This window comes from Fistularia commersonii, chromosome 17, assembly GCF_037954325.1.
Source record: "Fistularia commersonii isolate RoL2024-O1a breed Wild chromosome 17, RoL_Fcom_v1.0, whole genome shotgun sequence".
Classification (NCBI taxonomy): domain Eukaryota; kingdom Metazoa; phylum Chordata; class Actinopteri; order Syngnathiformes; family Fistulariidae; genus Fistularia; species Fistularia commersonii.
Genome location: NC_141300.1, coordinates 17,012,764 through 17,034,725, shown reverse-complemented (window position 1 = coordinate 17,034,725; position 21,962 = coordinate 17,012,764). Strand labels below are relative to the sequence as shown.

The 21,962-nt window shown below is 43.4% G+C and overlaps 2 protein-coding genes across 4 annotated transcripts; one reads left to right on the top strand and one right to left on the bottom strand.

The window, feature by feature from the left end:
• Positions 1 to 450: 450 nt before the first annotated feature.
• On the bottom strand, positions 451 to 10,297 carry znf592 (zinc finger protein 592). The gene is made up of 9 exons (XM_086163639.1): positions 9,672 to 10,297; positions 6,937 to 9,200; positions 6,017 to 6,195; positions 5,744 to 5,917; positions 5,439 to 5,598; positions 4,691 to 4,951; positions 3,202 to 3,314; positions 2,659 to 2,800; positions 451 to 2,559 (listed from the first exon to the last, which is right to left on the bottom strand). The coding sequence occupies exons 2-9, from the start codon at positions 9,178 to 9,180 to the stop codon at positions 2,089 to 2,091; spliced, it is 3,744 nt and encodes a 1,247-aa protein (XP_086019765.1). The 5' UTR covers positions 9,181 to 9,200; positions 9,672 to 10,297; the 3' UTR covers positions 451 to 2,088.
• A 664-nt stretch (positions 10,298 to 10,961) lies between these two features.
• On the top strand, positions 10,962 to 21,903 carry slc28a1 (solute carrier family 28 member 1). 3 transcript variants are annotated; one of them, XM_086163481.1, is made up of 19 exons: positions 10,962 to 11,097; positions 12,263 to 12,492; positions 13,260 to 13,339; positions 13,423 to 13,499; positions 13,834 to 13,925; positions 14,011 to 14,200; positions 14,289 to 14,430; positions 14,667 to 14,780; positions 15,652 to 15,726; positions 15,838 to 15,918; positions 16,001 to 16,081; positions 16,384 to 16,509; positions 17,829 to 17,959; positions 18,044 to 18,212; positions 20,159 to 20,356; positions 20,502 to 20,583; positions 20,676 to 20,774; positions 20,878 to 20,983; positions 21,070 to 21,903. In XM_086163481.1, the coding sequence occupies exons 2-19, from the start codon at positions 12,450 to 12,452 to the stop codon at positions 21,188 to 21,190; spliced, it is 2,007 nt and encodes a 668-aa protein (XP_086019607.1). In that variant the 5' UTR covers positions 10,962 to 11,097; positions 12,263 to 12,449; the 3' UTR covers positions 21,191 to 21,903. The 3 variants fall into 3 exon arrangements, with proteins under 3 accessions (XP_086019607.1, XP_086019608.1, XP_086019609.1); XM_086163482.1 differs by lacking the exon at positions 10,962 to 11,097 and having other exon boundaries at positions 12,243 to 12,492; XM_086163483.1 differs by lacking the exons at positions 10,962 to 11,097; positions 12,263 to 12,492 and adding an exon at positions 13,016 to 13,047.
• Positions 21,904 to 21,962: the final 59 nt, after the last annotated feature.

The window sequence follows — 21,962 nt, the reverse complement described above, 5'->3', positions numbered from 1 at the left end:
TACCTGTTGCCCAGAGGCTCCCTCTTGGATTCATCTTGATCCTTGAAATTCTACTTCTCAGCTCAGCTAAATCAGGAGTCCGTGTCGACGCGACGGCGATGCACCACGCCAGGACGATGGAAGTCAGGAAGTCTGCCCTGCAAACCTTTTGCCAGCTGCCTCTCATTCTTCAAATGTCTTAAAACTGAAGTTTAATCCCAGGTGATTGAAATATTTTGCTGATGTACCTCAGGCTGAGGTAGTTATACTTAAGAGAGGAAGGGCTTAATATTCTAATGAGATGAAGTCATGAAGCTGTGGATCTCATTGGATGCGCGTTAGTGTCTTAAGAGTTCTTCTGAGCCGCTGTGACGACAATGAATAAAGCGACCTCGAAGGAAATACACCCGTTGACCACCGAGGCCGCGAAATGTTTAAGTGTTAAAAACAAAAACCCAGGGGAAATACAGATTTAAATGCACCAGTTTATTTGTAAGTACTTGAAGTAAACAGAACAGCAAGGCACATGGGCCACTGCATGCTGAACAGATGTAATGGCTTGAGAATATGCTGTGAATCCAGGGTTCACTGGTTGCTGCATTTTCACACGTCACTCTCCCCGTACAGGTCCTCGTGGTACAACGGTATCAAAAGTACAAATATCTGCCAACGAGCACCGCAAAAGTACAAGTGGTGTGTTTCTGCTTCTGGAGATTCACACCTGCAGTGTGGCCATTTAACAAAGATTAAAAAGAAACAAAGAAGTCATATGGTACTTAGAAAAGAAGTCAATATGACTATATAGCCTTATCATTCCCAAAATAATTTATAAAATTTAATAATGTGGGATAATACACATTTTATAAACTCATTTTACATTGCACTGAGATTATCCGCCGCGCTTCGACACCTCAACGTTAACAATCACTGCCATTTACCCTGGAGGTAGCTTCTGTCGCGTATTCAATACAAAACAAGTGCAGCTTTTACAAATCAGAATCTGCCAACAACAGGCATCCGCCGTCATCTCTTAGCTTTCTTTCCAACGTCTTTACTAGCATCGTTAGCGTGCTCACAGGGGCCTATGTTTATAAATTAAGAACTCCTAACAGGCAGTCGAAACATCACTTACACGCTTCATGTGGATCATCCGAAACAATGTACCCTGATTTGACTTAACAGTGACCGTTCGGTTGCCCGAAAAAAAAAAAACATTTCTGGCAGTTTGAGGTATGTTCAATACTGCTGATGCACACATTCAAAGACCGTCTGTTCACCCAGAACCCCCATTAATAAAAGGACATACAAACAAAGAAAAACAAAACATGAAATAGGTAAGTTCTGGGACAAGGTATGTACAAAATAAACATGTTCACTAAACTCTAGTGTAAAGGCATTTGATAATGCTCAGATAGTGAAAAGCATCTCATTTGTTGCGTATACTGTAGCTGGAAGACCTTGCTTTGCAAAGCAATTACAAGCTTGTTTCTGTTTACAAAAACATAGATTACCTTTTAAGCATTAAGACAAAAGTACTGCTTTCATCAACTCAAACTACGTCGGAAATTAAAAATCCCGCATCGCGCCGCGCGCTCTGCAGCGCTGTCACGTCATCGCTCCTACAATCACCATTCCATTCAGGCAACACTGTGTCGCAATCACATTGCTCTCGATTGTAAAAGGTGCAAATTCAACCTTTCGCTATTGCTGAGAAGTCAAATGTTCATTTGTCTCCAACCAGGATGCGTGGGATTTTGGCTAATATACAAAAAACAAATAAACAAACAAACAAACAAGCAATTTAAAGGGGGGGGGGGAGAAAGGGAGAAACCGTATACTGCAATATGAGTGCAATTGTCTGAAGGGTACAATAAAGATATCAAACATGCAATAAAAAAAAAAGATTATTCTGTCATTATCCTTATGTATGAAAATACTGTTCAATGATTTATTTTTTGAAAGAATTGCCGCATTGCCTCCGAATATACCGAGGAACATAAAAAGGCTTTTAAGGAAAAGGCTGAATAACTTCATATTTCATAAGGTTCGAGGCCTCACGAGAAAAGTGAAGGCGCAAAAGCAGCTTGAAATGTTGTGCCGACGTGGTTCTCAGGGCCGCGCCGACACGTTTTGTGTCAGAGGGGAACTAACTTTCACATTCCTGTCCACAGCCCGGTCACACAGCAGAGCCGGCGGCTCTTCTGCATGTGACGTGTCATCTACCTTTTCAGTCCCAGACACTCTGACCGGCTGGTTTCGCCGCTGCTCCTCCTCCTCCTCCCCGACTTCCGCGGCCTCCTCGCCCTCCGGCTCTTTGACTTTGTGGACAATGAAAAGGTGTCTGCTGAGGGACGACAGCGATGTGAAACACAGGCCGCAGTGCAAGCACTGAGGAGTGTTTTCATCGGTTTTATGCTGAGGTATGTGTTGCTGGAACTGTCTACTGTCGTCCGTCAGGTAGCCGCATTTCGAGCAGCGAAACTGTGCTTTCAGGCGCTTCGCCGAAGGGGCCTCCAGAGTACCGGCGAGATCCTGCCCCGCCCCCTGCGTGCCTGCCACAGGACTTTGTAACGCTTGGCCCTGCGATTGAGCAAAAGACAGCATTTTTTTTTTTTTACATGAAACTCATAAAGGTATTTCTGGCTGTAAGTCACTGTGAGTGAAATATTAAACCAGTGCCTTGCTGAGAGCCTTCCTGCTGTCCTGGATGGATGATTTCGGCATCTGGTCAAGATCAGGGTTTTTGATTCCATGCATGAGACTGATGTGGTTCTTCAGCATCACACTGGTTGCAAATATTGTCTTTGAGTCCGTGCAGTACCTGCAGGGCACCAAGACTTCCGTTAATACCGAGAAATATTTAAATGCAAACCTTGACTGACAAGAGGGTTGAGTGATATGGGAGGAAAAAAGGGATTATCAAGGAAATATACAAATACGCGTGTGTGTGTGTGTATATGTAAAAAACACTGAATTTGGAAAACTGTGGGAAAAAAGTTCTATAATCACTTGAGGCTCTAGTTGAATTTTAAGGTAATTTATTGATGATTTTTACACTATTTCCTCCTTGTTTTAGAGAAAACCAAGGTCTACTTGATATTATTATTATTATTCAACCAGACATTATTTAAAACAGATATTCTGCTCAGTTCATATGAAGAAATGTATAGTAGGAAATAAACTGATTAATTAAAAAAAAATAAATAAATAAAAACTACTCACCAACAAGTAAAAATTCTTTTTTTCCCGTTGTGGTCATTGCGAATGTGTCTTCTCAGACTGGTTGTTGAGTTGAAAGACTGATTGCACTGCTGACAAGGAAACCTCTTCATTGACTGTAAATGACAAGAAATTAAAAAGGTAATCCAACAACAAATCAATAGTGATGTGCTTTAACTGGGGATGATGTTTAATTATCATCAGCAATTCAAGTTTTTTTTTTTTTTTACCTAGACACATTTTCCCGTTGATAATAAGCAGTATCAGTGGGAAAATATGAATCACTCAGCTGGGAGTGGAGGTTTTAATCTATATTATCAGGCTTCCTGAACGTCTCATAAGACTATAACCACTGGTCCCGAATATGTTGCCAGTGAGGCCACACGGATCATCACGTACTGTCGGGACGGTTACTGGCAGCAATCTCACATTGTTTCCTAATTCTATTTTTAAAACATGCTCAATGGCAAGTGCCGGGAAAGCAAGGGAGGACAAATGATCCAAAAAAAAAACAAGTAAAACCCAAATCTAAACAATGGAAGACGTTGTTCTAAATAGACGTAAAAAAAAAATGAACCTAACTTTAGGGTGAGTTTTCACCAATTATATTCAAAATAGTGTACTTTCAAGAAACGTATAACTTGACCATCAGGGTTTAAGTACTGAACCTCCATATAAAACTGACCATAGGACTTAAAATTGACAGAGCAGAACCATCTGGATGCTGGACAGTTTACAGAGCCTTTAAATAGCATTTCTAGAAATCAAAACAAATACGTGTTGCGGGGGGAGGCGAGGGCATCGCTATGGAGTTCGCATTGGTAGTATTTATTGGAGCAGATTTCAGAAAATATATATTTTTGAACACTTACTGGAAAAACTAATGGGGGGGTTGGGGAGCGGACAACACAAATATTTATTCAAAGTCAATTCCATCTGAAAACGCCTCCTTTACAGGGACAACTCTCTGCTCCTCACTGGTGCCAGGACCACTCATTTGATGTTGCTTTTTTCATATTCCAGAACGCTTTTTGCTTCAGAGTAACGGAAAATATTGCTTTTGTTTCCACCCTTTGCAACCGCCGTCCTCTGACGGGTCGGGGCGACTGTTTTAAGCTCATTGTCTGACTGAATCCTCGTCCATTTAATGGAAGTTTCGCCAGTTTATTTCTTAACAACTCCTGTTGTTCCTTCTTTCAGTTCCCAGCGTTTGCATCAATTTTTTGGAGTTAACGTGCGATACGTTTTCCAAACGAAATGCAAGAGGGTGTGAGCAAATGATTCACTAGCAAAGGGACGACAAAGAATCCTGCAACTTGGGATGTTTTCTTGTCAAGTTTTTCAAGGAAATCTCTTCTGGATGGTGTGTAGAGAATCAAAATTCACACTTTCCAATGTTACTGCTAATACGCTAATCAGGGCTCAGGCGTTACATTTGAGGAAAATGAACAGCATCCAATCTATATATAAATGAAAAGCTCCAATGATTCACCTTTCCATGGTTGCTCTTCATGTGGGAAGCATACAAGTCCCGCTCAGGAAACCACTGGAGACACTCCCCGCAGGTCCAGCCGGTAGGCTTGGCGTGAGGCCTGCCTTCCTGCTCTGCCTTCTTCCTGGGAGTCTCAGTTCGCTTCACCGGGCCGAGCGCCTTCTGCTTTTGGACGGAATCGACACTTTGACTCCAGCAGCCCTTGTCTGTCTGTTTACATTTCTTGTCCGCCGCCGGCTTCGTGTCTCCTCCGTGCACGCCCTGTAAGACAGAAAATGGGTAAAAATGCTCAGGGGGGGGGGGGGGGGGGGAGATGACACAGCTATAAGTGATAAGGAATGTAATACAGATACCACACCAATGTTATTAGTCTCTCCCTTTGCCAGGGTAGGGAAATAAAACAAGATTCAACATTTAAAATCTCTGCATGTGTCTGTCTTTAACCACACAAACAAAACACAAACTAGAATCATAGCTGACTGTTCTTGGAATTGATCAGTTTCCTTTTTTTTTTTTTTTTTTTTTTTTCTAATTCCATTTGACTTTTGGATAACACAACTCGATTTGTTTTAAAATTCAAATATCACCTCTTTGCAGCTCCAAAGCAAACATTTCACCGGATTCTTTTCTTTTATTCTCATTTCAAACGACGAATAAGTTAAAAAGCCACGTGACCGGACTAGATTCGTAACCATCTGCTGACAGGATATAGACATTTTTATTTGACAATGTAAAAAGTAGGACTCACTTTATAGTGTTGCACTAGCAGCTGCTTTTGTGAGAAGACCGAGTTGCATTCTGGACACTTGAACACACACGCGACACGCTTGTTGGCGTCCTGATGGAAATGTTGAAACAGCAGCAGCTTCTTCTTAAAAAATGTCCCGCACGAACACTTAAAGGTTAAACTGTAAGAGAATGAAAGAAATACGTGTTTAAAAGGAAGAACGAAAGCACAGACTTTCCTCGATGGGGATCAATAATGTATTCCTCTATCTTATCTGAGGTTTGAGTTTTGAACCGCTAAGGTGGCGGGGGAGGGATGGCACTTACTGGGGTGACAGTTTGCTCGCGTTGTGTTTACTTTTCAAATGAGCTTCGCAGCTGTCTGCGGTCTTGAAGGCCACCGGACACACGGAGCACTTGTACAAGACTTCACAATGTTTCTCTTCGATGTGAGCCTTCTGGCCTTGAACGGATCGAAACAGCATTTCACAGTGAAGACACCTGGAGGGAGAGAAGGAGGTTTCACACTTTACAATACAGCACAATGTTATGTATTTCTTTTTTAATGAACGTATCTCCCTTGCGGGCATGCTCACTTACTTATACCAAGCTTTGCGTGCATAATGCAGGCAATTTTCCCGGACATGTGTCTGAATGTCTGCAGAGCGACTGAGGGCGCCACACTCCGGACAGCAATAAGGGGACTTGTGTGCATGAAGGCGTTGATGAGCTCTGAAGCTGCACTTGTTTGGTAGCAACATTGAACAAACTTTACAGATCTGTTAGGGAGGAAAAGTCGAAACAAAATCAGCAAAAGATACATTTGCAAAATGAACACAAGGCTTTGCCACGAAATATCTCAGACAGTGTTTTTTCTTTTAATTACCAAACGTCTTTTAATTATTTTGCTGGCAGAGTCATGACAGGAGAAGGTGTACTTTGGAAACGTTGGAAATTGAAATGTAATCTAATTTGTGGCATTAGCTAGTAGGGAATTTGATGCCTAATATAACCCTGAGGGAAAATATGTTTATATTTGTATATTTATATTCAATGTATTTAGAGGTGGTACCTCTAAAATGCGCCACTCTTATAATCAGACTTGAATTTTTTTATTGAATTAATCAGTTTGCATTTAACGAAAAAACATTTATAATATTGGAAACATTTGATTTGCATTTCTAATAAAAATGAAAAAATATGGAGTATAACATCAAGGCGATACATTTCTAGAAAAACAAAAATTCTGGATTTTGTTCAAAGTAAGATAAATGCACTTTTCTCCTTGGGGAGAAGAGCTCATTCTCTCGGTGCAGCATGAAGAGAAATATTAGTGGTTTTGGAACCGTGACTATTTCAAACCACAGAGCACCTTGAAACCGAAAACCGGTCCATTCCTGTTTTCGTCACATGCGTCTCACTGACAAGGTTCTCCCATGCTGCATTTCAATTTCTAGACGATTTCATCCACAGGAAAATTGACAAATGTGTTGGCCTACGTCCATCGGGTATCTACTCACCAATCCTTTGATATCTTCAGACGGACTCTGGTAATGGCCTGCAAGTGCCTTGTGGTCAGACAGCTGCTTATTACATTCCAGGCAACGGAGTCGGTGGCGGATGACATTGTCTGGATACAGCGGCATCACCGGTTGGTTTTTAGGCAAGTTCACCGGCGCGGTGTCGCACTCCACATTGACAAGCTCCGTATTCAGAGGCACGAACATGTGGTCCTCCGCGATGGGTTTCATATGGAGCTGTGTGCACTGCATCACCATGCCGTTGGTCTTGTGCTCCCGGGCGTGTGCCAGTAACGCGCACTTGTTGAAGAACACGATGGTCTTTGCACAGTGCGTGCATCCCACCTCGATGTGAACACTTCTCCTACTGTAGTGATAGGCGAGGCTCCTCTCGACCCCGAACGAGTCCCCGCATTCGAGGCAGCAGTATCCACGAGGCGGAAGGTCGATATTGCTCTCCGGGGGCGGGTTCAGGTTGGGTACGTACGTAGGCACGGGGTTGGCGTTGTTCAATAATCTGTTTAAAGTTCCTGCCGCTGTGTTGGGAATAGACGATCGCGAGTAAGAGTTGGCTGTTTTGACCTGATGCACAAGCGGGACTGTGCTGTACACGGTGGAGGAGAGAGTTTGCTGAGTTTGCTGATGCGAAGTGGACCGTGCGGTGACGGAGGCGGCGACGCTGTGGGGGACGAGGTTCAGGCTGGCTAAGTGCATTGCTTTGGGAAGAAAGTTTGTGCTAGTTGTATTACCGGTTGAAACGGATATCCTCTTTGGCTTTTGTCCCTGATGTGCAACTGCTCTTTTGACAGAACCACCGGTATTGTGGAAGATCGTTGCGGACTCCTTTACACCCGACCCCTTGGAGTTGTCCTCCGATTTGCCGTGGAACACCTTCGCCGTAGCCGTGCTCGCCGGGGCTCCTTTGGTCTGCAGTCCAACAGGGCACTCCGAAGCCGCACTTTGGGACTGATGAGGCGACATATTATAATAACAGTCTTCGCTCAGGATACTCTGGGATGGAGAGGACTCATAAGCAGAGTGAACATCATCTGTTTCTGAATCGGGCAGCACGCTAGTGACGGTGCGCTTGATCTGCCCGGATCGGGTTTTTATGGTTTTGATTCGGACCCTCGGAATGGCAGGGGGCGATCCAGACGTCACGGCGGGGGATGCTTTCCCGCTGCTATCGCTGCAGATGCTCACCGGGCTGTCAGACGGTTTCAACAGACGCTTAACTGCTTCAAGAGGACTTCTGGGGCTGAGAGGAGAAATAGACACCTTGGGGCTGTATTTTATGCAGTCACTCTGGATTCCTGAAGCCTCTCTGGGATTGGCGGGTTCACTGGGATCTTTCCGAGCATTCAGAGCCACAAGAGCCTCGAGGCAAGAGGACAGTTTAGATGTCTGAGATTTTAGATTCGAATAAGCACTGGGACCATCCCTTGCAGTTACAGAACTGCTGTTGGTCTCCACCATCTCCTGGTTGCTGCTAAGAAGAGGAAGTGCGCTGTGTGCCTTCGACGATTCACCGTTTTTTTTGTTACTAATGCAACTGTCAGACGGCTCCTCGCTGGGAGAACACTCTACTCTGGCCTTCTGGGTGCACTTCAGAGCACCGGTCTCTTTTGAGCAGTCATCAAATATGCTTAGATCGAGGTTGTTTGGATTGTCAGGGACCGTCGGTTCTATCAACGCTGAAGCTTCGGGAAAACAGGATCTTTCCCGCTTCAAGTGCATCTCGTCTCTGCTCGACAGAGCCTCTTCGGACTCGGGACTAGAGATTGGACTCAAATGAGAAAGTGACTGGGCAAATATTGGCGTAGCGTCAGGTTTGTGTTGAAAAGGTGCCTTTCCAAGAAACTCTCCTGAACCCTCCCCGTTCAGAGCAGAAACAAAGGATTTGGCAAAACCAGTGTCGTTTGTCTCACCGGACTCGGTGGAAGTCCCCTGCGCCTCAAAGCCGTTCTGCAACGCTGGTTCGGAGTGAAGTCCATCTGCGAAACCCTCTAGTGATTCCTGGCGTTTCGTGTTCTTCACAATTACACTTACGACGGGGATATCCGTTGCCGTGACATCCTGGTTGCTCAAGAAGTTGTTGCCCACACAAATCCCTGTGTGTTTCAGCTGACTCTCTGCCTCATCATGACCCTCCTGGATGGGCTCTTTGGCATCCAACCCTGTGGCATCTGGGATGTCAAAGGCAGCTAGGAGATCATCAAAATCTGGGGTTTTCATGTCACCCATGGCCGCACGATCTCATAAACCTGCAGGGACACACACGTACAGCCCATCACAAATCTCCACCTGTCACAGTGGACACAACAAAGTGAAGCTAAAACGTATTCTGTCATGAAATTGTTGAGCAGCGCAAGCAACAGCTGGGTAACGTTATCCATGCTAGTGTCAAGTACGCTGCTGCAATCGAAAACTGCAACTTGACTTTATGGATGTTTTATAACAAAACGTGCATCGGCTTATGAATCGGGTGCATGTCAACATCTAATGCAGACAACCACCAGTAGTTAAATGTTTCGAATATCTATTTAACAACACGAAAAGTGGTTTCTCGCTAGCGCGGCTAAAGCTAGCCATGGCTAACTCGATTGAGTGGCTGCCCTACGGAACAAGGCGAAGAAGTCAGCCGCCTTAGCATAGCTTAGCAAAACGCCTGCGCACAAAACATAGCGTTAGCCGATAGCGCTCAAGTTATCAAAAGTTTTCCCCACGGCGCTTACCATTTGATCGGGCGGTGTTAAGCAGCTCTGTTAAACCAGCCGGCGAGTTTGCTGTTATCCTGTTTACCAGAGTTGGTTAGCGGGCGTAGGCTATCATAGCTAGGCTACAGGCTTATTGCTAGCTAACTCCGTTTTCTTTTTCCTTCATCCTCGCTGCTTCGAACCCCGGGCACAGGCTTACAGCCGAGAGGCGGTGCCATAGATATCTTTTTACCACGATAATGGATAAATTCGTTTCTTTTAGTTCAGCATCTGTTTTTGTGTTGTGAAGTTAGTTTTCTTGACTGTCAAGTTGCCAGAGGAAGGTAAAGTAGGTACCAATTGCTCACGTCATTAAAGGTTATGTCGCATCTCTCACGAAACCCTTGTTTGTCTCTCGGTTTGTCGTCTCATATTTAGAAAAAAATATTTTATCTAGAAGTTGTTTATCATGCGTACGCTTTGTTAGAAGTTCGGATGAATTTTTCGGTATTTTTTGAATTTTCATAAAAAGTTCAGGCAGTGATTAGTTTTGTTTTTTTTTTTTTTTTGGAGCGAATGACTAACTGCCAGGGGCGGTTTTAGTAACCAGGAGGCCGAAGGTAAAAACCGACGAGAGGCCCCCCTTGTTCTTTGGCTTTCAGGTAATAAATCGCTATCAAAAAAATATATTTACACAATTTCTCATAATTCTTCTCATCCAGACTGTTCGGGGTGCGTTCACGAGTTTTTTTTTTTTTTATAAATTAAATATAATTTGGGATTAGAGGAATCCAAGAGAAAAGAGCTCTGGTGCAGGCGGACAGCTACTAGTTAAACCAAAAAGCACAAGTGTTGTCAAATGTGTACTCAAAACACACAAATCACTCATAATTCTTTGACACAGCAACCCAAGCGTTGCTCTCTTGTACTTTTTCTTTTTTTTTGCATCGCTGCCTATTCTTCTCTTGTCCACTGAAGCTGGATTGTCTTCAATCTACTTGGCCTGTTTTTATTTGCCCCCACGTCGGCACTCCTCCAGGTGCAACTGTCCAGCGGAGCCAAATCCCTAGTGTGTGTGAACAACGTTCGTTGTGCGCGTCTGTCGCAAAAGATGGGGAAGCTGTCGGGACAATTAGGCAAAGGACAAACGGTGTGTGCAAATAAAGAAGCATGGTGGGAGGAAATTGACGGCCGGCCTCTTTGCAGCAGCGGCATCCCTGCATAAACACCGTTGAAATGACTGCTGATGTGACTGTTTCACTCTTTGCCGTTTTCACCATTCTGTCCCTGCATTGTCATTTCTGTCAGATTCCCCTGATGCTCAAGGTGTGTGACATGAGGCCCGCGAGGACTTTCCCCAGACCTCCGCACCTGAGATTGTTGCAAATTATGCAATGTCTCGGCCAGAGAACTTCGGTCATGTTCTCGCAGCCCACGGACACAGAAAGTTCTCACTTCCTGCAGAGTATGTAGAGGCCTTAGCTTTTTTTTTTTTTTTTTGGACTAGATTTTCAATTTCCTCCTTTTAACTCCCAATATTGTGGTATCCGTCCAAAGTTGTGATACAGTGTCGTCTTTTTATCGAGGCAAACGATGATGTGAAAGTAGAAACATTAACCCAACCTTCACCACTGACGAGATATAGAAAGTTGGCCGTGAAATGAGGAAAAATGGGTACACATAGTTAACTGACTAAGTTGTTGCACCTGGGAGGTTTTAAAACTTCACTGATCCCTGTCAACAATTCTCACCGTTTTAAGTTTGTGCACAGATGCATTTCAGAAACAGGGAATGAAGGACAGACAACCTTTAGATCATTTGTCCTTGGAAAACTATACTTTTTAGCCTGTTCTATAATGTGGATTAAACAAACAACCACACACTTGCACCCCAAAAGGAAAAAAAAAATGTGTATATATGTTTGTGAGGGACTTGCTCCTGTAAATATTCAGCACACCAACTTTTTATCTCAGGGGAAAAAACAGTTTGGCGGCCTAAGCTGGTGACCAAATATAAATTCTGTACTTCCTTTCCAGCCGGCAAGTTGAACGATAATCATCCTCTGACAGCAGAGACAAACAGAGTTAGGGTGAAGTTGATATTTGACAGACTGATAGAAAAATTTTATTTGTTCCAGAAGGGCAATTGGGGATATTATTAACTACCGGATTGATATTTCAGGGAATCTGTGTGGCATTTTGGGACAACTTCCTCATTGCTGCATGCCATTGTTTTTTGTTATTTTTTTTATCCCATTAAATAAAAGCAGTGTTCTTTTAACACCATCTTAAAGTGAAATAAACTTTGCAAACACTCAGATAATATCTATTTGAATGAAAAAAAAAGTTGTGTAACTTTGAAAATATCAAGAGAGAATTCATATTTGAAATTCTAAAACCTCACGGCGGTGAAAGAATTGTAGATAACAATGTCGACTGGGACCAAGCGGCACTGTTCTGGCAACGACTAACACATTTCAGACGTCTTTTTGATGAAAAAACACGTGCTGGCGAACAACCAGATCACCTTGTTTTATCGAGCCTTGCCATTTAATACGCAACACAAAGTTCAGCACAGTACAGTACACGCTGCTCAGTCATAAACTGCCGCAATTATTTTTTCCTCTCCAGTGCACAGATTCTTGGGAAATGCTATTGAAAACAGCTTCAGTTGTCACTGAGACCCATGAGCCGTGGAACGACGGGGTTTTATGCAGCGTCCAGATTGTGGAAAACATCCGAGGAGCAGCGAGATGAACAAAGTGCAGCCATTAAAAGCGTCGATCTATTTAATGGACTGGATTGACCAATTCTGAGGATGTCTAATTCTGCGTGGCCCTTCTCTCATTCTGCAGAACAAGGTAAAAATCAAAAAGCTGAAAGTTCCATTCATAACAATTCAATGCAGGGCAATCTAACTAAGGTATCACATAAATGAATTCTTTAAATGTTAATCGCTCGCATGAGAAAAATATATATATTCACGGATACAAATGAATGATTATAATATTTTCTAAAAAGACAATGGAGATTTGAGTTGCGCTCTGCATCCGAGAAGTAAACCGTGTTGGAATTTTTTTATTTACATTTTTGACTTCATTCTTTATGATTTATCTCCTCATGCTTTTGCTCCTCAAGGCCAAATTGAGCTTCTTACATGGACTGCAATCTTATCATGTGTCTCTGTGTATGTGATTTGTCCAATGACAAATCTGATTGACTTTACATCTTAGTTGGGCCCATTAAATAATTTGTACTGATTAACACACAGGCCTTGTGGATGTTGAAAGGTCAGTGCGGGACGTAATGCGCGTGTTAATTAATGATAAGATGATTCATAAAAGGCACAGTATTTTTTCCCACAGTCTTTTTTACGGCACGGCATTTGACACATGGTTGTGGAGGTCGCGCAATGAGTAAGCTATTAGCACCGCTTTTCCTTGACTTGAGTCGTTTGTTTTTCCCTTCGCGAACTGGTATTTTTGCATTTTGAGATAAACCTAGGACTCTGTGGACTTACTCTCAGATGATATTTCCCACCCAGGACGGGGAAACGCAGCTTGTTGGTTTCATTCATGCTTGTTACTTTCTCATCGGCTACTGAAGTGAACACTGTTTCTGATTTCAGAGGAGACCGATGATATCAAACTCAAAAAAGCAAGCCATGGCAATGGATTCGGTGTGGACAACGATGGCTATGAACAGGGAGTGAGTGTTTCCTTTTGGTCACAACAAGACTTTATCCGGCATGCTTTTCTTTTTAATTCACGAAACTGGCTTCATTTTCATAGGATGACAAACAAGTTGATTGCCACGACATCAAGCTGGAAACTCAAAAGCCAAAAAAGGGATTGGGTTCTTATCTCAGGTGTGTCCACTCGTCTGTTTGCCATAAATCTTCATGATTATATTAGATGTTTTAATCGGGTTATGAAGTTGTATTGGATGTAGTTTTTGACCTTGTAAAGTAGTGTTTTCATTGAAGTAAACATAAAGAAATCGATGTAAACTGTTGATTTTTGGTATATAACTGGATTTCACATCAAACCTGGTATTTACGCAGTTGTAAATCACTGACAGCTGCTGACTTTGAATCAAGGAAGGTTTGTAAACGAAAGAGATGTAGGACATTGAAATATGCTGTGTGCACGCCGGGGGGGGGGGGGAACGACGACTAAGATCTGATTTGCTCTGTGCTTTAGCCGAGTTTCCAAGCCCATTAACGCCACAGAAGAGTACGTGAGCGCTCACTCCAAAACCTTCAAGTACATCGTACTGGGCGTACTCGGAGCAGGTACGGCTTTATGCATGTCCGGCACGCTGGTCTCAGAACATCGTAATCATCCCAACTTTATCAAATGTTCTCGTGTGTCTTGCAGGATATGTGGCGTTCTTCATCGCGGCCTGCGTTTTGGACTTCCAGCGGGCCACCGCCCTTGTGGTCCTCACCTGCTTGGCTGTTGTTTCTAAATCGTATGACATTTTGAAGGAGTACAAGGGCGAGAGCATCAGCAGGTGTTTCACACCCGCGGTGCGATTGTTCAAGGCGAATGTGGGATGGCTGAAATGGTGAGCCGCCGTCTCGTTTTTCCGGTCGGCGTTTTTCGCGGAATCTGTCACTGAGAGAGATTGTTTTTTTTTTTTAATTGTTTTTCAGGGTTTTCGGCCTCGCTGCACTGGTCCTGCTTATTCTGTGGCTCGCCCTGGATACACGCAAACGTCCCCAGCAGCTCATCTCGTTCGGAGGCGTGTGCATGTTCATCGTGCTCGTGTTCATCTTCTCGGCGCAGAGGACGGCGGTGAGTTCTGCGCGAAACCCGACCGCTGACACCAGGATGTACTTTACTGTTTCAAGACTGTTTTGAAATGTGCTTCCCCGTTATCTCCAAAGTTATCTCCGCTCTGTTGGGCTGAGACTCCGATAATCGCTTGGCCTTGCACTTCCATCCTTTTATGATTTAGCAGAATGGCAGCCTTGCACAAACAAAGATGCGTTTATGAGAAACTTTTTATTACCAAACTGTTTCTCTCTTAGGTGTCATGGAGACCCGTCTTTTGGGGTCTCGGATTGCAGTTCTGCATCGGCCTTTTTGTCATCAGAACACAGCCTGGGCTTGTAGTGTTCAAATGGCTGGGAGAACAAGTGCAGGTATTTCATTTTTCTTTTAAGAAATGAATAAAACAGGAAAAAACTTGCTCGAGAATATGTATTCAACACCCCAAAAATGGTTTTACATATGTAGAGAGCAGGTGGTGTTTAAAATCACACACATTTACAAGTTACTACCTAAACAATTTAATTTTTACCTGTAAATTAACTGGATCATGTCCTTTAAAGAAGGACATTTGAACTCGCGAGCAAAAGAAAAAAAAAAAGGCAACGCTATAAATATCTAATATATGACTGGATAAGTATTTTGTGGTCGTAAACAAAAATCTGCATGCATCCCAAATTGAAACCGACTTATCTACTTTCATTAAAAATGTGATCAGGTGATCGTATTCCTATCGTTTTCACCCGTCTTTGCACATGAATATGAATATCCTAGTCTGTGATGGATTCTGGCAAATAATACTGACATGTTGCTTACCGTGGGTATTTACCGTGAGTTTTAACATGCAAGGGTAATCGGGTGTTTAGGTAGCAGGATGGATAATAATGATTAACCGTATTATGAGCATTACATAAAAATCTATATGAAACTACGGTTTAAGTAATGTTCCTTATCTTCCAGGGATAATACATGCTTACCTTTGAGCCATGTTGGGTCAGACATGTGTTCTGGTGATCACTAATGTGGAGGCCCGTTCCTTTTTCCAGATGATTATAAGTTCAGGAGGTTTTGAATGGAAGCGGTGCTTTTGATTGGTTCTTTTCCCTTTTTTAAATCCAATCTCCTCATTGGAAGCTGGATATCTATCAGTCCTGCAGTTTGTATGAATATGTTGGTCAGAGGCTCAAATGTGTAGAGATAGGAAATAAATAAAAGCTCTATTCCTTATTTGTTTCACATTTTTAGGTGTTTCTCAACTACACCAAAAGCGGCTCATCGTTCGTTTTCGGGGATCTGATCGCAGATGTTTTCGCCTTCCAAGTGAGTAGATATGCTGATCACACACACACACACACACACACACACACAATGGGACTGACTGATGCGAGCGGTGACGGCTGAGTGTGTTTCACGTGTTGACTTCTTCCCCAGGCGTTGCCCATCGTCGTGTTCTTCAGCAGCATGATGTCGGTGCTTTACTTTTTGGGGATAATGCAGTGGCTCATTTTGAAGGTGAGTACAGATAAAAACCTCAAAGTATGGAGTCCAAACACCTGAACCGTTCAATTTCACTTTTATTGTGATTTTATTGCAGATCTCGTGGCTCATGCAGATTACTCTGGGAACCTCCCCCACTGAGACCTTGAGCGTGGCAGGCAACATATTTGTTGGGCAGGTAACTCAAACCGGACTCGGCAGCACTAACTAGTGCAGTATAGGTAGAGTGGACCAAAAATGAACACGTGATGGTAGGCATGGTACCCTCCTGAAACATTCCTTAGGTTCAATGCAGACTCTAAATTGCCAAGACGTGTGAATGACCTTATGACTTCCATGACATTGTGGATGAGGGGGTGAAAGGTTGTATATTTCCATATTCGGCCCCCATTGTTGTTTATGTCGTTGTTGTTATTTTGATGTTTTTTTTGCATTTTCTTATGCTCTTGTTGTCGTTTTGCCTTTTAAAACACGGCTTAGACCGAGGCGCCGCTGCTGATTCGACCCTATTTAGAGGATATGACCAAATCTGAGATCCACGCTGTCATGGTCGGGGGTTTCGCCACAATTGCCGGCAGTGTGATGGGCGCGTTCATCTCATTCGGGGTGAGTCGTGGTTTTAACACAACATGTAACACATGTAGTCGCACGCCACAGCTGTGCTACTGTTAAAAAAAAGAAGCATATATGTATATATGGATTTGTGGATTAATCAGGAAAAGTTTCTTTTTTTGTAACTATAATATGTTTGTCCATGTTGTCATGCAATTTGTCCATGCAATTTATTTTTCTTTGGTAGCTTTCATTATATATCATTTATTTTTCAAGTTACTGTTCGTGATTGAATACCGTCCTTCTTTTGTCTGTTCACTTCCTTTCCGTGTATTGTGAAAACCAATGATTAGCTCCGTATAATTATGTGGTTCTGGCTTTGAGCACCAGTCAGGTTCGGTGGGACGCCCTAATCCAGGGGTCGGCAACCCGCGGCTCTTTCATCCTCACACAGCGGCTCCAAGTGGCTTGGGAAGCATTTCATTGAAACGTATTTATTTTTGTGTTAGTTCCTTTTTTCATGCTAGTTCTAAATTGGATGATTATGGTGATCTTGAAATATATAAATAAAATTATATTTATTATTTTTCGACGCTCAAAATAAACGTCACTCTCGCGGAAGCCGGTATACCCGCCAGCCGGCTCCGAGTGGCTTGGGAAAATAAATTATGAATATTTAATTGAGTATTTCATTTGTGTTAATTCCTTTTTTTTTTACTTTTAGTTCTGAGTTGGAAGGTTATTGTGATCTTGAAATATCTAATAAAATTATATTTATTATTTTTGCCGCTCAAAATAACGTCACCCTCGCGGAAGCCGGTAAAGTCCCGATTTGCAGATGCTGCGCGCAGAAGTTCAGGAGCAGAAGTCCCATTAACCAGGTAAAATAAATATTTATGTAGATATTTTGCAAATATTTATTTTTTATTGTTCACTGACACAGCGATTTTTTTTTAAAATTCAGGTCAAGGCTCCGCTCCACGCTCTGAAAGCCCAAAGCTCAAAATGTTCAAAATGTGTTCATTACATATACAAAATTTGATTTTCTCTGTAGCATTTTGTGGATTTCATAAGCAACACACTACACACTTGTTTATACAAAGTGTAAAGGTAACAAAAGCAATACATCCAGTGGTACCTTTATTTTAGACGTCAAAAAGTAATCGCAGCTCCCAGTATTTTCTTTTCCGTGGAAACCGGGTCCAAATGGCTTTTTGGGTGTTAAACGTTGCCGACCCCTGGACTAAACCAATATAAACTGTATCTGTTGCAGGAACATTTTCAGATTCGAAACTTTCAGAACAATGCCCTCCCATAAGTCCCGATGCTGACCCGGCTGCACGCCGCCGCCCAATCTGTGCACTTCTTTGCAGATCGACGCGTCTTCCTTGATATCGGCCTCTGTGATGGCGGCTCCTTGTGCGCTCGCTATTTCCAAACTGTCCTACCCAGAGACAGAGGAGAGTCCCTTCAAGAACGAGAAGAACATCACGGTGGCTTGCGGGTGTGTATATCCCTCCCTTTCGTCCGTGCACATTTCCTCATTGTTTTTCCATCGTGACCTAAATGGCTGTTCCACACTCCCTAGTGATGAACAAAACATCCTGGAGGCCGCTAGCAGCGGAGCATCTGCATCGATCGGGCTTGTTGCTAACATCGCAGCAAATTTAATCGCCTTTCTCGCCATCCTTGCCTTTATAAATCAAGCATTGAGGTGGCTGGGAGGGATGGTCGGATACCCTTACCTTACATTTCAGGTACGTGAGATGAGAAAATGAGGTTAAAAAGGTAAGGTAAAGAGGTATAAGGTAAAAAAAAGTAGCATATCATATTTAGATTATTTGCCATGTACTGTATTTTCTGCACTATAAGGCGCACTTGAAATCTTTCAATTTTCTCAAAAATCGTCTGAATTCTTGTTGTGCTTACTGACCTCCGACCAATTTTATGTGTCAAACTGCACTCAAACATCTGTACAAATGTTTTAGCGCGACTTCCGTAGACGAATAAGCCGGCCCGCTTGATTGATTGTCGTAGCGGCCATCAGACTGTTTAACCACAGCATCTGTGCTTCCACAACCTCACTACCTCATCCATTCATTGACATGTCAAGCCTTAACTATGTTGTCTTTTTATCCTGTTGGTCTCCTCCCACTCGCTTCCTGCCTATCTCTTTTATTCTTATCACTGCTATTGTCAATTTGTTTATGGTGTCGTTTAGTTTATGGCGTCTACGATACGTTTTTTTTTTCCCACGCTGTTGTCCATTCTTATCCTTGATGTTGTTGTTCTCTCTGCTGTCTTTTTATTTGTGGATGTCTTTTGGTTTTTCTAATTGTCTCCCGATTGTCTCTCTATTTATAATTATGACACTGCTGTGGCAAAAGAATTTCTCCAATGGGGATCAATAAAGTTTATCTCACCTCCGCCACTTTTTGTATAGCGGTACGTAATGTGCTTCCACGGGATATGACTGTACTTGTATGGATGAGAACCCCAAAAATGGCACCTTACGAAGCAAACTCAAGGCTATCGGTCACGTCGTAGTTAATGGGACTATTCAACACGAATGAATCAATGGGACGGAAGCGGAGAAGCGAGTGTGTGAAGTGCAAGTAAAGAACAAACAGAGTTTCTGAGGGGACAAAGTAAGATGGTCACAATCAGAGGACAAAATTGATTAGTGGGTTATTGAACAGAGAGCAGCAGGTAGATGCGTCTCCATTCGACATGATCGAGGTCCCCCTTACTTTTGACCTTCCCGTGAACCGTACCGTTGATATCTATACGCCAGTCATCCTTCACTGTAGCGTGAATGTTTTGTTTCGCTTTACATATGGTAGGTTTTTTCATGCTCCCTATATCGCAGTGCGCGTTATTTATGAAAAGAGACCCATTCATTGATAGTGCGCCTTATAATGCGGTGCGCCTTATAGTCTGCAAAACACGGTATATCTTCTTCTTCTTCTCCTTTGGGCTTTTCCCTTCAGGGGTCGCCACAGGGAATCAACCTTCTCCATCTAACGCCAATCTCTGGATCCTCCTCTCTCACACCGACTACCTTCATGTCCTCTCTCACTACGTCCAGAAATCTTCTCTTTGGTCCAATCCAATATATTCTCTCCCTCCTCTGTCCATGACCCAACCATCTCTGAGCTTCTCTCCAAAACATCTAACATGTGCCGTCCCCCTGATGGACTCCTTCCTGATCCTGTCCATCCTGGTCACTCCCAAAGAGAACCTCAACATCTTCATCTCTGCGACCTCCAGCTCTGCCTGCTGTCTTTTGGTCATTGTAGCTGTTTCTAGTCCATACAGCATCACTGGTCTCCCCACTGTCTCCTCCACCTTTCCTTTCATTCTGGCTGATGTTCTTCTATCTCTTGGTACCCCTGATACTTTTCTCCATCCATTCCAACCGACTTGAACCCATCTCTTCCCTTCTTGTCCACACTCTCCGCTGCTCTGGACTGTTGACCCAAAGTACCTGAAATCCTCCCCCTTCATGATCTCCACCCCCTGTAGCCTCACCGTTCCACCCGGGTTCCTCTTATTCATACCCCTTTACCCTGTCTCACTGCGACTAACCTTCCTTCCTCACCTTTCCAGCGCATACCTCCACCTCTCTAGGTTCTCCTCAACATGTTACTTACAGTGAAATGTGACAGTCTAATGGTTTCCCAATGTCTTTTCATGTTGGCAGTTGATCTGCTCTTACGTGTTCATGCCCGTGGCGTTCATGATGGGAATTCCCTACGATGAGAGTTTTATTGTCGCGGAGTTGATCGGCACAAAGCTTTTCCTCAACGAGTTTGTGGCCTACGAGAAGTTATCCGGACTGAAGAGCAACAGGCTCAACGGGCTCGATGAGGTTATCCAAGGGGAGAGACAGTGGATTTCCGTGAGTAAACGCTCATGTGGTTTTTTTTTTTAACCGATGCGCACAACCAACGGTGGAATTCGGGCCCTCTCCTTTACAGAGGTGAAAGGTCAGGGCCTTCCACTTTTCATTCTCGACAACACGGCCGACGTTTCTCTCGTCGCAGGTCCGTTCGGAAATCATCACAACGTACGCCCTCTGCGGGTTTGCCAACTTCAGCTCCCTCGGTATCGTAATCGGGGGCCTGTGTGAGTTTTTCAATCTCTTTTTTCGTTTTCTACTTTTTCCCGCGCCGAGATACGGACAAATATTTGACTCGGGACCCTTTTTCTTGTCAAAGCCTCTATATGTCCATCCAGAAGAGGTGACATCTCAGCGCTGGTGCTGAGAGCTATGATCACAGCGACATGCGTTTCTCTTACCAATGCCTGTATCGCCGGTAGGAGCTTTTGAATATTCAAATCTCGGGTTCCACTCCTAGTCCATTTTTCGGGTCCCCTGGCGGCGCGGGTTTACCCGATTACTGCCCCTTTGCTCCTCAGGGATTCTCTTCGTTCCCCCATTTGACTGCGTGGAGGTTTTCCAGACATCTGCTTTCCACGCCACAGACTCTACAATACAAAACTGCTGCAATGACCTCTTTCAAAAGTGAGTATGCGCTCCACAGACGGTGTCGTAAAGTAGGACGTCTTCACTACTGTTTGGACTCACACCCGAAATGACTTCTCTTGCAGCACCGTAAACAACGGCACCATCTCATTTGAGGGATCGTGGAGTGCGGTGGCCAACGTGACCGCGTTTTTCTCAAATTGCTGTCAGTGTTGCGGCCTGTCAAATGTGACGGTGTGTAAGTAGACAAGACGGAGGCGTCCTTTATTTTCCACATCCGGGAAGTTGTTCTAGCAAGCAAGCAAGCGGAACTTCTTCCCATTCCGTATATTGATTATCTACCGCGTGTCCAGCGTGCACATATAGAGAGATTCAACCGTGCACTCTCTCATTCACACGTCCGGGCAAGTTTCCTCTCAAATATTTCCAATGAACTTGCTGAATGTTTTTGGACGGCGGGAGAAAACTGGAAAACCCGGAGGAAAACCTGCGCTAACTCCAATTGTGGGAATCGAACCGGAATCCTTGCCGCGAAGCAGGAGCGCGAACCACTGCGCCACCGTATATATTCTTTGTAAATAGTTAAAAAACACACCTGTGTCTGAATTTAAGTTTTGCGAAATGTTTCGTAGAGACGTTCGACAGTAGTATTTGCACTCGTTGTATTGGCTCTGCGCGACACACGGGAAAGGCATTGAGGTAACAGGTCTTTGTGTGTAAAATCATTTTGAATTTTGCCTTGTGTTTATGACGAAATGGACCAAAAAGGCGCGACCTTAAAAAAAAATAAACTTAAAATAAAATAGAACTACACCTCCGAAATATTCAAGTGCCTGCAGTTCGATGAGTGGAAATATTCAAATTCAAATGGACTCGCACTTTCTAATAATTTTATAATGCCATTTATGTGTAGTCATACTCGCCGATAGAAAATAACAATAAAAGTGACAATCGAAAAAGTTTTTTTTTCTCTTTTATTAGAAAAATATTGCCGACACGGTGTGTGAAACCGAGGACA

Bases quoted from the DNA above. Each gene is read 5' to 3' on its own strand.
- znf592 (XM_086163639.1), bottom strand. From the start codon at position 9,180: ATGGGTGACATGAAAACCCCAGATTTTGATGATCTCCTAGCTGCCTTT. The intron at 5,599-5,743 runs GTAAGTGCCATC...ATTCTCTTACAG, and splicing joins GCGAGCAAACTGTCACCCCA to TTTAACCTTTAAGTGTTCGT. The intron at 3,315-4,690 runs GTGAATCATTGG...TGTCATTTACAG, and splicing joins TGAAGAGCAACCATGGAAAG to TCAATGAAGAGGTTTCCTTG.
- slc28a1 (XM_086163481.1), top strand. From the start codon at position 12,450: ATGTCTAATTCTGCGTGGCCCTTCTCTCATTCTGCAGAACAAG. The intron at 13,500-13,833 runs GTGTGTCCACTC...TCTGTGCTTTAG, and splicing joins GGATTGGGTTCTTATCTCAG to CCGAGTTTCCAAGCCCATTA. The intron at 20,357-20,501 runs GTGAGTAAACGC...CTCTCGTCGCAG, and splicing joins GGGAGAGACAGTGGATTTCC to GTCCGTTCGGAAATCATCAC.